The sequence below is a fragment of the Leptopilina heterotoma genome, unplaced genomic scaffold, assembly GCF_015476425.1.
Source record: "Leptopilina heterotoma isolate Lh14 unplaced genomic scaffold, ASM1547642v1 Lhet_123, whole genome shotgun sequence".
Taxonomy (NCBI): Eukaryota; Metazoa; Arthropoda; class Insecta; order Hymenoptera; family Figitidae; genus Leptopilina; species Leptopilina heterotoma.
Genome location: NW_025110842.1, coordinates 1,705,246 through 1,721,760, shown reverse-complemented (window position 1 = coordinate 1,721,760; position 16,515 = coordinate 1,705,246). Strand labels below are relative to the sequence as shown.

The window sequence follows — 16,515 nt, the reverse complement described above, 5'->3', positions numbered from 1 at the left end:
GGTAAAATTAACTGCTAATTATTTTTTTTAAATTAGATACTAATAATTTAGTTACCCCTTATAATGATTATAATTCTAATGATTATAATTATTATTTATTATATTAATTATAAAAATAAAATGAACATTGTAATTAGATTAATGTCAAATAGAAAAAAATAGTTCAATTTGTTTATTTGATTATTATCGATTATCTCCTTTTTCTATTACTTTTTTTTGTAACAAAAAAAAAACTGAATGGAGAAATAAAATAGTAACAGAAAATTTTTCCTATTATAATTCGTTTTATTTTTATCTATATATCTTCTTTTTTATTAATTGGTATTTGATGACCAAATTCATTCATATCTATATATTTATTAATAGACGATAATAATACAGTACAATATGTCTATGGAAAAAAAGCAGTTAGGAAATTAATAGCTCTTTTAGTGATAAAAGGTTTTTAAACTCGTCCCCAAGAACCAAGAAGTTGGACGTAAAATATATTATGATGCCGATAATGATAATAATAATAATAATAATGGAAAATATGGGTGTGTTTATAAATGTGTACAGTGAAAATCTCATGTGTGCGCGGCGCAGTGGGTCGCGTCCTTGTTTCCCATTCGACAAGAAAACTGGGATCGTGAAAGTCACGAAGATGGCTGTAAAACCACCTATTAAATACATTCGGAATTTAACTCACGTGTCTTTCACACAACTTTTGGACTTTCAATTTTTTTCTTCTTTTTTTTCCTTATTTTTCATTTTCTTCTTTTTTTTCCTTATTTTTCATTTTCTTCTTTTTTTCCTTTTTTTTCTTATTTTTCTTAATTTTTCTTTTTTTTTTACTTTTTGCATTTTTTTTCTGTCTTCTTGGCAGAATTAAAACAATTTTTTCGATAGTAAAATGTCACTCAATTGGGACTTTTTTTCTCAACTTATTTTTGGATTTTTTTATTTGTTTATTTATTTACTATTTTGCAATATTTTTTAAATATTTATTTATTTATGTATTATTATTATTTTATTATTTTTTCCCTCGTAGATTTATTTATTTATTAATTATTATTTTATTGGTACTTTTTTCTTAGCGGATTTATTTTATTATTATTTTTTCCCTTGTAGATTTATTTATTTATTTATTTATTTATTATTGTTATATTATTATTAATTAAATTTTACATTCATCGATTTTTTAAACTTTCATTGTTTATAATTTTTTATTTATTTATAATATTCAATTATTGATTTTTTAATATTTAATTATTTTGATGTTTATATTTTACGCTTTTATTTATTTTAGTTATAGTTATAAATTTTTATTTAGAATAATTGATAAAAATTTTCATTCAACATTGGTGGGAATCGAACCCCTTACCCTCCTCCTAGATCGTGAGCCTAACACCCAACGCTTAACGACCACGACCATCGCTCACGTCTTTCTTATTTCATATATTTCCTTTTTCTTCTTTACTGATAATAATTGTAAATAATTAGAAAATATTTATTAGTTAATAAAAATAAGAAGAATATTAATTATTTATTAATTAAAATAATAATAATAATAAAAATTATAATAATAATAAAAATAATAATAATAATTAGAAAATATTTACTAGTTAATAAAAATAAGAAGAATATTAATTATTTATTAATTAAAATAATAATAATAATAAAAATTATAATAATAATAAAAATAATAATTACAAAATATTTACTAGTTAATAAAAATGAAAAGAATATTAATTATTTATTAATAAAAAAAAATAATAATAATAATTAGAAAATATTTACTAGTTAATAAAAATGAAAAGAATATTAATTATTTATTAATTGAAATAATAATAAAAATTAAATAAGAAAAATAGTAAATAATAAAAAATAATGAATGAATTATTGTGTTTTGCTGATTTTGGTTTTTATTTCGCAGGATCAAGAACACCTGAAACCGCAAATTGTTCAAGCACTTTCCAATGCGGAACTCTATTGTATGGCATTGGCCAGCATTTATTCTGACCCGAATTACAACAATCAGAATCATTCGGGAATTCTCCAGGCACTTGCCCGTAAGGGCGTTTTTGTTTCGGAGCCAAATAACACCCAAATCACTGAGACGATCCTCATACAAAATTCGCCGCTCAAAATGGTAACTGGAATAAATTAAATATTAATTTACTTCTATATAGTGAATTTGGAAAAATAAAATTTTTACTCAGCTGAATTTTTAATCAGACAAATTTTTATTTAGCTGACTTTTTACTCAGATCAATTTTTATTTAGCTGAATTTTCACTCGATTGAATTTTTATTTAGCCAACTTTTTATTTGGCTAAATTTTTAACTAGCTGAATTATTATTTCACTAATTTTTTTTAACTTGGCTAAATTTTGACTTTGTTGATTTTTTTTTTTTTTTTTTTTTTTTTTTTTTTTTTTTTTACCTACATTTTTACTTGGCTAAATTTTTCCTCAACTGAATTTTTTATTTAACTAAATATTAATTATTAAGTCAAAATAATATTTATTAAAAGTTCAGCCAAATGTCTTAAAAAAAGACTAAAAGAAAAATTCGACTCACAAAAAATTGCCTAATAAATAAATTCAAAATAAAAGTTGACTTAATTGTCTGATAAATAAATATTTGTTATAAATAAAAATTCAGCTAAATATAAAAAATTCCACTACTTTTGATAAATGAACTAAATAGAAATTTTGGCAAAAATAAAAATTACACGAAATAAGTAAATAAATTTTTGATAAAAATTATTCGGAGCAATTCAATTATTTTCAAAACAATTTTAATAAAATTTCTCCAAAGAATACAATTATTATTATTCAAAATATTCTTTAAATTCAATTATTTTCAAGAATTTTATTATAATTTAATTATTTTCAAGAATTTTATTATAATTCAATTATTTTCAAGAATTTTATTAAAATTCAATTATTTTCAACATTTTTCATGAAATTCTTTTTTAAAAATCAGTATTTTCCAAATTTTTAATAAAATTAGTTCAAAAAAAAAAATTCAATTATTTTCAATAAAATTTTAATAAAATTTCTCAAAAGAATACAATTATTTTTAAGAGTTTTAATAAAAATTGAATTATTTTCAACAATTTTGATAAAAAAAAATTCTTCGCAACAATTCAATTATTTTTATAAATTGTAAAATTCTTGATAAGAATTCAATTATTTTTGTAAACAATAAAATTGTTCTGAGAATTTTTACAAGATTTTAAAAAAAAAAATAATTGCAATTGTCGAGGAAATCAAATTAAAATTGTATCTGAAAATAATTGAATTTCTCGGAAGAATTTTGATTATTTACAAAAAATAATTGAATTCTTGCCAAGAATTTTACAATTTATAAAAATAATTGAATTGTTTCGAAAAATTTTTTATTAGAATTGTTGAAAATAATTGCAAAATGAACAAAAAAAGCAAGCAAGTTTTCAAAAATAAAAAGAAAAAAAAGGCAAATTTTTGTAAAAGAAACTCTAAAGAACTTAAATTTTCTCAAATAAAGCAAAATAAAAATTTGAATTTTTCTAAATAAACCTAAAAAATTAGAATTTTGTAAAATAAACAAAATAAATTCAAAATTCTACATGGGAATATTGAATTTTCCAAAATAAAATAAAAATAAATAAGAAAAAAACTAAACTTAACTAAAAAAGTCTAATTTTTTAAAATAAAGCCAAAAAAAATTGCATTTTCGAAAATAAACAAAAAAAAAGTATCAAGTTTTCTAAAATAAAAGGAAAAAAAAATTCTAATTTTCAAAAGAAAATTTGGTGTATTTTACAAAATTCTTATTTTTTTCTTTTCTTTGGAAAATTAAAGTTTTTTGAAGTTTCGTTTGGAAAATTTGACTTTTTTCGTTTTATTTTAGAAAATTTGACTTTTTTTTTGGGTTGATTTTAGAAAATTCTAATTTTTTGGGTTTATTTTCGAAAATTCAACTTTTTATTGGCTGTATTTTAAAAAATTCAATTGTTACGAAGAATGTAAAAATAATTGAATTCTTGAATTGAATTTTATTAAAAGTTTTTTAAATAATTGAACTCCAGTGAAAAATTCAATTATTTTTTAAAATAATAATTGAATTTACTCGGAGAATTTTTACAAGATTTAAAAAAAAATAATTGAAATTAAAATTTTTGTTGCTTTATTTAAAAAAAATTCGAGGTCTTTTTGTATTTATTTTGGAAAATTCAAGTTTTTTTTAAGTTTCTTTTGGAAATTCTACTTTTTTTATTTTATTTTACAAAATTCAATTTTTATTTTTGGAAATTTAATTTTTTTTGGGTTTTTTTTAAAGAAAATTTCAGCTTTTTTGGTTTGTTTTACAAAATTTTTATTTTCTTCTGTTTATATAAAAAAATTCAAGTTTCTTTTTGTTGTTTTCAGAGTTTCTTTGCAAAAATTTATTTTTTTTTTTGTTTTATTTTTGAAAATTTGATTATTTTTTGGGTTTATTTTAGAAAATTCTAATTTTTTCGATTTATTTTGGAAAATTTCATTTTTTTTATTTTATTTTAAAAAATAGAGCTTTTTTTGATTTTATTTTTGAAAATTCAAGTTTTTTAAAAATTTATTTTGAAAACTTCGATTTTTTTCGTTTTGTTTTAAAAAATTAAATTTTGCTGAGTTCATTTTAGAAAATTCTTATTCTTTTTCTTTATTTTGGAAAATTCAAAATTCGAGGTTTTTTGAAGGTTTTTTTTTGGAAAATTCGACTTTTTATTTTAAAATTTCGAAATTTAATTTTATTAAAATTCTAAAATTCGATTCATTTCGTTTTATTTTAGAAATTAAAAATTTTTTTTCTTATTTTGGAAATTCCAGTATTTTAGAGTTTCTTTAGGAAAATTCGGCATTTTCTTTGTTTATTTTACAAAATTCTAATTTTTTTTTGGCGTCTATTTAGAAAAAAACAAGTTTTTTTTTTTTTGCTTCGTTTGAGAAAATTAAAGTTCATCAGAGTTTCAAATTTGACTTTTTTGTGTTTTATTTTAGATATAATTTGATTTGTTTTTTTACGTTTATTTTAGAAAATTCTAATTTTTTTGGCTTCATTTAAAAAAAATTCGAGTTTTTTTTAAGTTTATTTTGGAAAATTCAATTTCTTTTGGCTTCATTTAAAAAATTCGAGCCTTTTTGAGTTTATTTTGAAAAATTCAATATTTTTTTTTGCTATAAGAAAATTAGAGATTTTTTTTGTGTTTGTTCTAGAGAATTAAATTTTTTTCTGTTCTCTTTTTAGAAAATTCGAGTTCTTTTAGTTTTTTTAGAAATTTTGGCAATTCTATTCTTTCGAGAAATTTTATTAAAATTGTATTGAAAATAATTGAATTTCTTTGTAGAATTTTATTATTTATGAGAATAATTTAGTCAAGTTTTTAAAAATATTTTTAAAAATTTATTTATTTAGTTCATTTATTTATTTAGTATTTTTACTGTTTTCTTTGTCAAAATTAAAAAAAAATTCAAAGAGAAAAAATTTTCCTAGAAAAAAATTGGCTTAATGAACAAATTGACTAAGTTACTTGATAAATAAATATTTGCTTCAGTAAAATTGAGATAAAAATAAAGAAAAAAAATTTATGTAATTAAATTTTTGTCGAAATAAAAAATTATTCAAATAGAATTATTTAGAATTTATTTAGAAAAAAATTAGCTTAAAATAAAAAATTGACAAACTCATTTTCCAAAAAAATGTTTTTGAAATAAAAATTAAGCTAAAAATAAAAATAGAGTAAAAAATTTTGGCTGAATAAAAATAGTAAAATTTGTCCAGAAAAATTTGGCTTAATAAATATTTTTCCAAGTAGTAAAATTTATCTAGAAAAGAATTGGCTTAAAAAAAATAAAATAGTGACAAAAATAGTAAAAATAATAATAAAAAATAATAATTAGTTGATTAATTAATGAATAGCAAGAGAATTAATTTTTGATAAATATATTTCAGTCGGCGCACATGGCTGTGATAGAAGGACTAATGATACTCTACGCCAAGGAGGTGGTGATGGGCGAGCAGGTGGTCTCGGCGATAAGACGGTTCGACCCCCTGGCGAACGTGGAGGTGCCAGTGGACCACGAGAAGGGCCTGCTGCTCTGGATCAGCCACGCGTCGCAGGCGCTCATCGGGAAGATACAGACGGAGGAGGACGGCGCCGGCGACAAGACGCGGCTGCCCGAGCTGCCGACGGCGAAGGACTTCCAGGCGTTGTGCGACGGCGTGGGCCTGGCCGCCGTCGTCGCACTCTACTGTCCCGGCGAACTCAACTGGATGCAGATCCGCGTCTCGAAGAGGCCGTCGGTCGCCGATGCACTGCATAATTTGTCACTGGTGCACAGCTTCTGTTCTCGGTGCTTGCCTTATGCGATTTTTCATATGCAACCCGAGGACGTCACTTATATGCGAGGGTAATTGTTTTTTCCACTTTTGCATTTATTTTCTTATTTTCTTTTTTTTTTGTAATTCTTTATGTTTTTTTTTAAATTCGAATTTTTTATTTTGCTTTCCTTATAATGCTAATTCGATTTTTCCTTTGCGAAAATTCGATTTTCTTTTGCTTTCTTAAGGCGAATTTGATTTTCTTTTCTTTTATGTTAATAAAAAATTCGATTTTTCTTTTGCTTTATTTAAGAAAATTAAAGTTTTTTGAGTTTCCTTCTGAAAAAATTTTAAAAAATTTTAATTTTCTAAAATAAACTCAAAAAGAACCTCGAATTTTTTTAAATGAAGCCAAAAAAATTGAAAACTATTAGATTTTTCTAAAATAAACGCAAAAAACAAATCAAATTTTTTAAAATAAAACGAAAAAAAGTCGAATTTTCCAAAATAAACTCAAAAAGAAACCTCGAATTTTGAATTTTCCAAAATAAACTCAAAAGAGCATGAATTTTCTCAACTGAAGCAAGAAAAATTTGATTTTCCAAAATAAAGCAAAAAGAATAGAAATTTTCTAAAATAAACTCAAAAATAATTTATTTTTTCAAAATAAACCGAAAAAAATTCGAATTTTTTAAACTATGTAAAAGGAAAAAATTTAAATTTTCCAGAATAAACGTAAAAAAAATTGAATTTTCCAAAATAAACTCGAAAAAAGCTGAATTTTTTTAAAATGAAGAAAACAAAAATTAAATTTTCCAAAGTAAAGCAAAAAAATTAGAATTTTCTGAAATAAACCAAAAAAAGTCAAATTTTTCAAAAGAAACTCTGAAAAAAACTTTAATTTTCTCAAAAACAGCAAAAAAAAAAAAATGGATTTTTTCTAAATAAACCCAAAAAAATTAGAATTTTGTAAAATAAAACGAAAAAAGATGAATTTGCTAAAAAAAATTAAAAAACTTGGAATTTCCAAAATAAACTTCATAAAACCACTAATTTTCTTAAATAAAGCCAAAAAAATTTTCAGTTTTCCAAAATAAACAGAAAAAAATTTCAATTTTATAAAACTAACCCAAAAAAAATCGAATTATCTAAAATAAATCGTAAAAAAAGGAAAAATTTTCCAAAAGAAACTTTAAAGAACTTTATTTTTCTCGAATAAAACAAAAACTAACTTAAATTTTTCTATATAAACACAAAAAAATTAAAATTTTGTAAAATAAAGCAGAAAAGTTGAAATTTCCTAAAAAAAAACACAAAAAGAACTTGAATTTCCAAAAAAAAAAATTGAATTTTGTAAAATAAAATAAAAAAAGTCTAATTTTTCCAAAAAAACTAAAAAAAATTTGTATTTTCCAAAATAAACTCCAAAAAAACTGGAATTTTATTAAATAAAGCAACAAAATTTTTAATTATCCAAAATAAACTTTAAGAAAGCTCGAATTTTTTTAAATAAAGAGAATAAAACACTGAATTTTCCAAAATAAACAGAAAAAATGAGAATTTTCTAAAATAAACCCCCAAAAAAAAATCAAATGTTCGAAAATAAACTCTAATGACCTTTAATTTTCTTAAATAAAGCAATGAGAAAACTTAAATTTTTCTAAATAAACCCAAAAAAATTAAAATTTTGTGAATTAAATCAAAAAAGAAAAAATTGGAATTTTTTAAAATCAACCAAAAATAGACGAATTTTTCTAAAGACCGTTTAACGAACTTTAATTTTCCAAAGAAAAGAAAAAAATAAGAATTTTGTAAAATAAACTAAATTTTCTTTTGAAATTTAGAATTTTTTTCGTTTTATTTTAGAAATTTTTTTTGGCTTTATTTTAAAAAAATTGACATTTCTTTGAGTTTAGTTTTTATTTTTTTTGTTTATTATTATTTTATTTTGGAAAGTTCAAAATTTTTTTAATTTATTTTAAAAAATTCGATGCTTTTTTGAATTTATTTTGGAAAATTAAAGATTTTTTTGCTTTATTTAAAAAAAAAATTCGACGATTTTTTGTGTTTTTAAAGTTTTTTTTTAAAGTTTATTTCGAAAAATTCGACTTATTTCGTTTTATTTTAAAAAATTGAAAATTTTTTTCCTTTACTTTGGAAAATTCAAGTTCTTTATAGACTTTCTTTAGAAAATTTCAGTTTTTTTTTGTTTATTTAACAAAATTCTACTTTTTTTTGTTTATTTTACAAAATTCTAATTTTTTTTCGGTTTACTTGGAAAAATTCAAATTTTTTTTTTGCTTTATTTGAGAAAATTAAAGTTCTTTAGAGTTTTTTTTAAAAGGAAATTTGCATTTTTTTCGCTTTTTTTATAAAACTTGATTGTCTTTTGGGTTCATTTTACAAAATTCTACTTTTCTTCGGTTTATTTTGGAAAATTCATTTTATTTAAATAGAAATAGAATGAAATAAAATTCATTTTTAATTTTTCTATAAAATATAAATTTAAATAGAAAATTCCTATTTTTTTAAGTTTCTTTTGGAAAATTAAATTTTTCTTGCTTTATGTTTGGGAAAATTTATTTTCTCTATAATTTCTTTTGGAAAATTCGATTTTTTTTCGTTTTATTTTAGAAAATTCGAGTGTTTTTTTGGATTTATTTTGGAAAATTTTAATTTCTTCCCGTTTGTTGTGGGAAATTCTACTTTTTTAGGCTTTATTGTAAGAAATCCGACTTTTTTGTATATTATTTTAAATAATTTTTGTATTTTTTGGTTTATTTTAGAAAATTATAATTTTTTGAGGGGATTTGTTCTGGAAAATTAAAGTTCTTTTCTTTATTTAAAAAAATTTATGGTAATTTTTGCATTATTTAAGAAAATGTACTTTTTTCTTTCTTTCTTTACTTTTGCTCTTTTTACTATCTTTTAGAAAAATCGAGTTTTTTGGGTTTATTTTAGAAAATAAAAATTTTTTTCCGTTTGATTTGAAAAATGTAGGTTTTTTTTTGCTTCACTAAGAAAATTTGAGTTCTTTTAGTTTATTTTTGAAAATTCGCCTTTTTTTCTCTCTTTACGAAAATTACTTATTTTTTATTACTTTATTTAAAAGAAATTCGTGTTTTTTTGTTATATTCAAACAAATTCGACTTTTTTTTTGTTTTGCTTTGGAAAATCAGAGTTTTTTTTTGCTTTACTTGCAAAATTTTTTGCAGTTTCCAATTTTTTTTCAATTATGTAAACAATTTGCGATTTCTTTTAGGTTTTTTCTCTAAAGTTTTTTGCTAATTTAATTTTATTTTCATTCATTTTTATTATATTTGTATGCTTTATGTAAGAAAATTCTAAATTTTTTCTTGATGTATTTAAAAAAATTCAATTTTCCTTTGCCTTATTTATTTGAATTCGATTTTTTTTCATTATAAAAATTCAGTTATTTAATATTTTTGTTTCTATATTAAAGAAAATTCAATTCGCCTGTTAATTTTATTTTAAAAAATCCGTTTTTTTTTCTCTTTTTAATTTTCTTTTTTCGTTTATAAACTAATTTTTTTCTATCTATTTAAACGAATTGAATGTAACTTTTTTATTTATTTATTGTATTCTTTTTTTTTCTTTTTTTTCTATTTATTTATATATTTATCAAAATAATAAATTTTTCTGAATTTGAAACTAAAAAAACCATTTTTTCTTTTAGATCAATGAAACAAAATCTGGTGGTTTTTCTCGCTGATATGTACAATGCTTTGGAACTAAATTCAGCCGAGTGTGTACGTTATCCTGGTAAAGAAAGAGCTCATCAATTTGTAGATGGTAAGCACGTTTCTTTTTTTAAATTGTCGCATATATAAAAATTATTTAATTTCAATTCTTTATTTTTATCGAAATGAGTTTTAAATTTTTGTCTTTTTTTTATCTTTTAGAATACTTTTTAACGAAATTTTTCAGCTTTGTAATTTTTATTTATTTGTTTTTTTTTTTGTCAAAATTTATTCGTAATTTTTCACAAAAAAAATATTTTCTTTTTTGTTTATCATATATTTAAAAAGTATAAATTTTTTTTTCTCGAAATTATGTTTTTTATTTTGTTTTTCAATAATTTTTGAAATTAAAATAAAAAGAATCTTAATTTCAAATAAGAAAAATTATAATTATAATTAAGAAATTTCTAAAATTAAAAAACAAGTATGATTATTGTAAATTAATTTTTAGGACAATTTTACTTCTTTTAGGACAAATAATAAATTTGGCTGAAAAAAAAGAAAATTTGTAAAAAGTAGAGATGTTAAAATAACAGCAAAAAAAATGTGGTGGCGGAATTTAATATTGGTGAAGGCTGACGCATGTTTTTTTTTTGGAAAAAAACATTTCTTTTTTTATTATTTTTAATCTTAAGGGAAATTACATTTCTTCTTCTTTTGTAATTTATTTCCTTTCTTTATAATTTCATTCATGGAATTACGTTTTAATGGCAGAACGATCAATTTTTCTGGTTTATTCCCTTTTTCTCTCTCTCTCTCTCTCTCTCTCTCTCTCTCTCTCTCTCTTTCTGTTTTTTTTTTTTTTATTAAACGATTGTCTGCAATTAAAACGGCATGAAATGCTTTTTATCAGTAATCAATACGCACAAATAGTCAATCGTTTTTATTCCACGTGTACCGCTTCTCGAATAATTCTAAATTTTTCTTTTTTGCGCGGAAAATTTCAAAAATAAAGAAAATTTTAAAAAATTATTTTTGCTGTTTATAATTTAAATTTTTTTCTTTTTTCAAAAATTTTTTTTTCTTTTGTTTCAACCTTTGTTTTTTGAAAACAAATTTTTTTAATTTTTTGAAACACATTTTATTTTATTAAAAGGACATTTTTCTTTTTGAAGAGACAAATTTTTCGATGATCCATTTTTCATTCTTTTAAAAACACAGATTTTAATTTTTTTTTCAAAAATAAAATATTTTTAGTATTATCTTTCTTTTGAAAGAAATTTTGTTTACTTTTTTTTTTTCTCTTTTTGAAAACAAATCATTGGATTGGTTAATTTTGCTTTTGGAAATAAAATTTATTTTTATTATTATTTTTTATGAAACAAATTTTATTTTTCCCTTGGAAATTAATTTTTTTTATTATTATTTATATTTTTCCTAGAAAACAAATTTCCTTTTTGGAAAATTTATTGTTATTGTTATTTTTTTATGGAAATGAATTTTATTTATTTTTATGAAAAACACACATTTTTCGCGCGAAAAAAATTTGTTTTTATTTTTCTATTGTAGATTATTTTTTTTTTTTTGTGTATATATTAATCTTGTCGATGCTTTGCCAAAGTTAAAAAAAAGGGAAAAAAACCACCTTTTATAATATTGTAGTTAATTAAAAATTTTTTAATTGAAAAATTCTTTTTTTATTTTTTTTTCTTTTTATATATATTTATTGTTTTTTTTTCTTTGACGTTAATTCTCTCTCTCTCTAAATACGGTTTGAAAAATCTTTGTTTCCTGATTTTTCACTCGGGTTGTGCAGCCTGTCCGCGCAATATTCATGGCGTAGCTCATAAACGAAGCCTACCGCAGTCTGTCACTCCGATTCCGGATCTGAGAAGCAACCTCTCCGTATCCGCGCCAGGTTTTACAGGTATCCACTCCTTTCGAATCAAGAAAATCGAAAGAAAGAAAGAGAGAGAAAAAAAACATTCTTTTTCTCTCTCTCTCTCTCTCTCTCTCTCTCTCTCTCTCTCTCTCTCTCTCTCTCTCTCTCTCTCTTACTCTCTAAATCGAGTTCAGCGTCATTTTTTTTTTTTTTATTCACCGCGAATAAAATGTTGTTCCATCTTTTCCACTTTTCGAAATTTCTGCATTTTTCTTTTTTTTCTTTTTTTACATATTTATTTTGTTATCTATTTGTTTATTTAACTATTTATTTGTTTACTTATTTATTCATCTAATTATTTTTGTATTTATTTATTTCTTTAATTGTTTGTTTAATTATTTATTTGTTTAATTATTTATTTTTTTATCTATTTGTTTATTTCAATATTTATTTGTTTAATAATTTATTTATTTGTTTTATTATTTATTATTTTATCTATTTGTTTATTTATCTATTTATCTGTTTACCTGATTTATTATTATTATTATTATTATTATTATTATTATTATTATTAAAATAATTTATAAGAGTCGAGAGAAAAAAGAATTTTCGAAAATTGGATTTTTTGGAAGTGAAAATAATTTTTGAGATCTGATTGCATGAAATTAACAATTATTATTGTTAATACATAATTGAAAAAAAGCCTCGCTTTTGTCATTAGTTTTGAGCTCTTTTTTTGTTTTTGGGTTTTCTCGCAGTTTTTCCTCTTTTCTTTTGTCATGTTTTGCACTTTATTCTTTGTTTTTGCACGTTTTTGTATTTTTCCTTTCTAATTACTATTTTTATTTCTATTATTTTCACATTCTTCTTTTCTTATTTTTTTATTTTATTAATTTATTTTTTCATGACATTTATTTTGTATTTATTTTCTTATTTTTATTTATTTATTTTCTATATTTATTTTTGTTTTCTATTTTTTTTTAATTACTTTGTTTTCAAATTCAACTTTTGTTTTTCATTTTTTTAAAATTACTTTTTGTTTTCAATTTCTACTTTTGTTTCCTATTTTTTTTTAATTATTTTTGGCATATATTTTTATTTTCGTATTTTATTTTCATTATTTATTTATTTATTATTTTATTTACTTATTTTTGATTTGCTTTAATTCCTTTTTCTTTTTTATAGAATAGAAACTTTTTCCCTTTTGAAAACGCATGACCCGAGTAAAAAAAAAAGTAAAAAGAAAAGAAATCTCATTTTTTTTTTTTTGCATTCCATATATTAATTATTTGAGGTACACTCAGTTTTTTTTCTGTTGGTTTCCTCTTTATTTGCAAATATTATTTTCAAAAAAAAAATATATATATATATAGTAAAAATTTTTTTTGGTTTGTTTTTATTATTGGGAATGTAGGAAAAATATTAATTAGAACTAAATTGGTAATTAGTTATTTTAACTATAATTATTAATTGTTAGAGAAATTTAGTTATTTATTATTGTTGTGAACTAATAGATTAAAATAAATTAATTAACCTTTGACTTACAAGTGAATATTTAACTATTATTTTTTTTTATTCAATTTGACAAAATTAATTATTAACCAAAGTTAAATAATTTTAATTTTTTTGAATTAATTTATTAAATACTAATTAATGAAAATTAACAAAATAATGATCGATTGTTGATTGTGAATAAATCATTTTTATAGTATTTTTGTTATTAGTGTTTTGGTTTTTATTTATTATCTAAATAAAAATTATTATTATTATTTTAATAATAATAATAATTATTATTATTTTAATAATAATAATTATTATTATTATTATTACATAGTTATTATAATTATTAATATTAATTTTGATTTGTATATAGAAACTACTAATTCATTTATTTGTAATTGTAAGAAATGTAAATAATTATTAAAAGTGACAAGTATTTATTCTTTTTGTTTTTGAAAAAAAGCACCTTTATTTATTTTATTTATTTAGTAATAATAGAATTTTTTTGTAGCGTGTAGTTCAGAAAGCAAAATTTACCAAAATTTTTAACATTGTTTTTGTAATTTGTTATTTTAGTTCCAAAACCATTGACGACAATGACAGTGAAGAAGTCACAATCCTTGCAACAAACTGCCGAGAGTCATTCCTTCCAAGACAGGTTTGTTTCAATTTTAATATTAGAAACTAATTTTGTTTCATTTTATTTATTTTTTTTTGTTTTACATTTTTTTTTTTTATCTACTTCGTTTATTTTATTTCACATTTATATTATTTTCAATGCAATTTTAATCAAATTTCTCGAAAGAATACAATTATTGAAAAAAATATTAATTAAATTCGATTATTTTTAACAATTTTAATACGAATTCAATTATTTAAGAAATTTTAATTAAATTTTTCCGAAGAATTCAATTTTTTCAAAAATAAAACTTTTCACAAGAATTCAATTATTTAAAAAAAAATTTAATAAAATTCTTCGTCAGATTTCAATTATTTTCAATTTTTCAATGAAATGTTGTCGATGGAATTTAATTATTTTCAAAATGTTGTAAAAAATTCTGAGAAATTCAATTATTTAAAAAATTTGAATAAAATTCTTCACAAGAAATTAATTTATTATCATAAATAATAATATTTTTCTCCGGAATTCAATTATTTTCAGAAATGAAATTCTTCACTGGAATTCAATTCTTTAAAAATGTTTTTAATAAAAAATTCGTTGCAAGAATTAAATTAGTTTTATAAATAACAATATTTACAGCAGAGTTTCATTATTTTTTATGTACAATTTTACATAAACTCTGATAGAAAATTGCATTTATTCTTTATAATTTTTTTGAAAATTCGCCGAAAGAATTCAATTATTTTTAGAATTTTTTATAAATTTCTTTTAAAAAAATTCAATTTTAAGAAATATTCAATTATTTAATACATTATTTATCTTTGCATTTAAATAATTGCAATTAAAAAAGAAAATTAAATTTTCGTGGCAACCCTGATTGTAATATTTTTGAAAATAGAGTTTTTAATTTTTCTTGCTTCTCTGTTTGTAAAATATAGAAGAGGCGACGAAAGTTTTGTCGTGCATCGAATGAAGGGCGTGCCAACTTTGAGTTCGGTAGCCGATGAGAAGAGTATCGCGAGAGCAGAAGCCGCCGGTCGGCCTAGTAATTGGGAAGATCAACGACGAACTTCCTACGGAGGCAGACGCTCTAGGAGGAACAGCGTTTCCGACGATTCTCAACTTACAATTGAAAATTTTGGCGGATCACAGGTGAAACATTTTCGCATCAATTTTTCTATTTTTTAAACTATTTCTTTTCTCTTCTGTTTTTTTTCTTCCCAATTTTATTTATTAAATTTGTAAAATATTTTTAAAAAATAGTTGAAAAATATTTTAAAAATTATTAAAGAATATTTTTAAAATAGTTAAAGAAAAAGAGTTGATAATAGTTTAAAAAATAGTTGAAGAAAAAGAATTGATAATAATTTAAAAAATAGTTGAAGAATATTTTAAAAATAGTTAAAGAAAAAGAGTTAAAAGTAATTTTAAAAAAATGTCTAAACAATAGTTTGAAAACTAAAACTAGTAAATAACAAAAATAATAGCAAAAGAAAAAAAAGAATATTGACAAAATTTTCCTTAAATTTTGCAGGACAACATTCACAATTTCGGCAGGAATCCGGACAAGGAAATGGGCGTTGTGACAATGGGAAAGAGAATAATTGCCGAGCCAACATTACCGGCGCGCTCCAGCGTTCAGGACGTCTATGGAAGTGGAGTTCAATTAATTTTGTCCGACAATGGTTACAACAATGACGAACAACAACCATTTTCACGTCTTCGTCGTCATCCCTCAAATACGAGTCTCGATTCGGTTGCATTGAAAAATAGTCCATCGCTGGTGCAACATTCGAGTAGGGACAACAGTGAGAAAGTTATTGATAATAATGAGCCGACAATGACGACATTGGCGTCAGGCGTCACCGATTCAATGACAAAACTCGCGAGTTTTGCAAATTTAAATCGACAGAGTTCGGAGAAGGGCATCAATTTCAATTACATGGAACAGGAGCGCGAGCAGGAGGCGGCGGCGGCGGCAATTGTCAAGTCGAATATCGCCAATAAGAAGCATGGGCAAACTAATGGCAATGGTTTTGCTGAGAAGAAGACGACTTTTGCGACTCTGCCGAATACAACCACGTGGCAGCAGCAGAGCAGTCAGCAGAATCAGCAGAGCGAGAGTCATTCTGGTGGTGGGTTTTTCGATGTTTTCCTTATTAGGATTCTTATTTTTATTTTTCACTTTTTTCTCTTTTTTCTCTTCTTTTTCCATTTTTCCACTATTTTTTCTTTTTTTCTGCAGGGTTGCCACAGGTCAGGGAAATCAGGGAAAAGTCAGGGATTTTTATTTAAGTAACTGGAAAAAATTGAATTTTGGAGAAGTTACAAATGATTGCAGAAATTCAATTATTTTCAAAAGTCATCAAATTTTTCGCAGAAATTCAATTATGTTCCAAAAATTAAAAAAAATTCTCATAAAAATTCAAATATCTTTAAAAATAATTAAATTCTTCTTCAAATTTCAATTATTTTCAAAAAAAT

At 21.8% G+C, this 16,515-nt stretch overlaps 1 protein-coding gene across 9 annotated transcripts in view; it reads left to right on the top strand.

Annotated features, from left to right (window-relative positions):
• Positions 1–16,515, top strand: part of LOC122512507 (patronin) — a 108,677-nt gene that overhangs the window by 55,405 nt on the left and 36,757 nt on the right. For all 9 annotated transcript variants that reach the window (XM_043628378.1, XM_043628375.1, XM_043628380.1 and 6 more), the window contains exons 4-9: positions 1,916–2,131; positions 5,958–6,415; positions 10,024–10,139; positions 13,986–14,067; positions 14,970–15,183; positions 15,566–16,166. In XM_043628378.1, the coding sequence (XP_043484313.1) occupies positions 1,916–2,131; positions 5,958–6,415; positions 10,024–10,139; positions 13,986–14,067; positions 14,970–15,183; positions 15,566–16,166 (1,687 nt within the window). The remainder of the gene's footprint in view (positions 1–1,915; positions 2,132–5,957; positions 6,416–10,023; positions 10,140–13,985; positions 14,068–14,969; positions 15,184–15,565; positions 16,167–16,515) is intronic.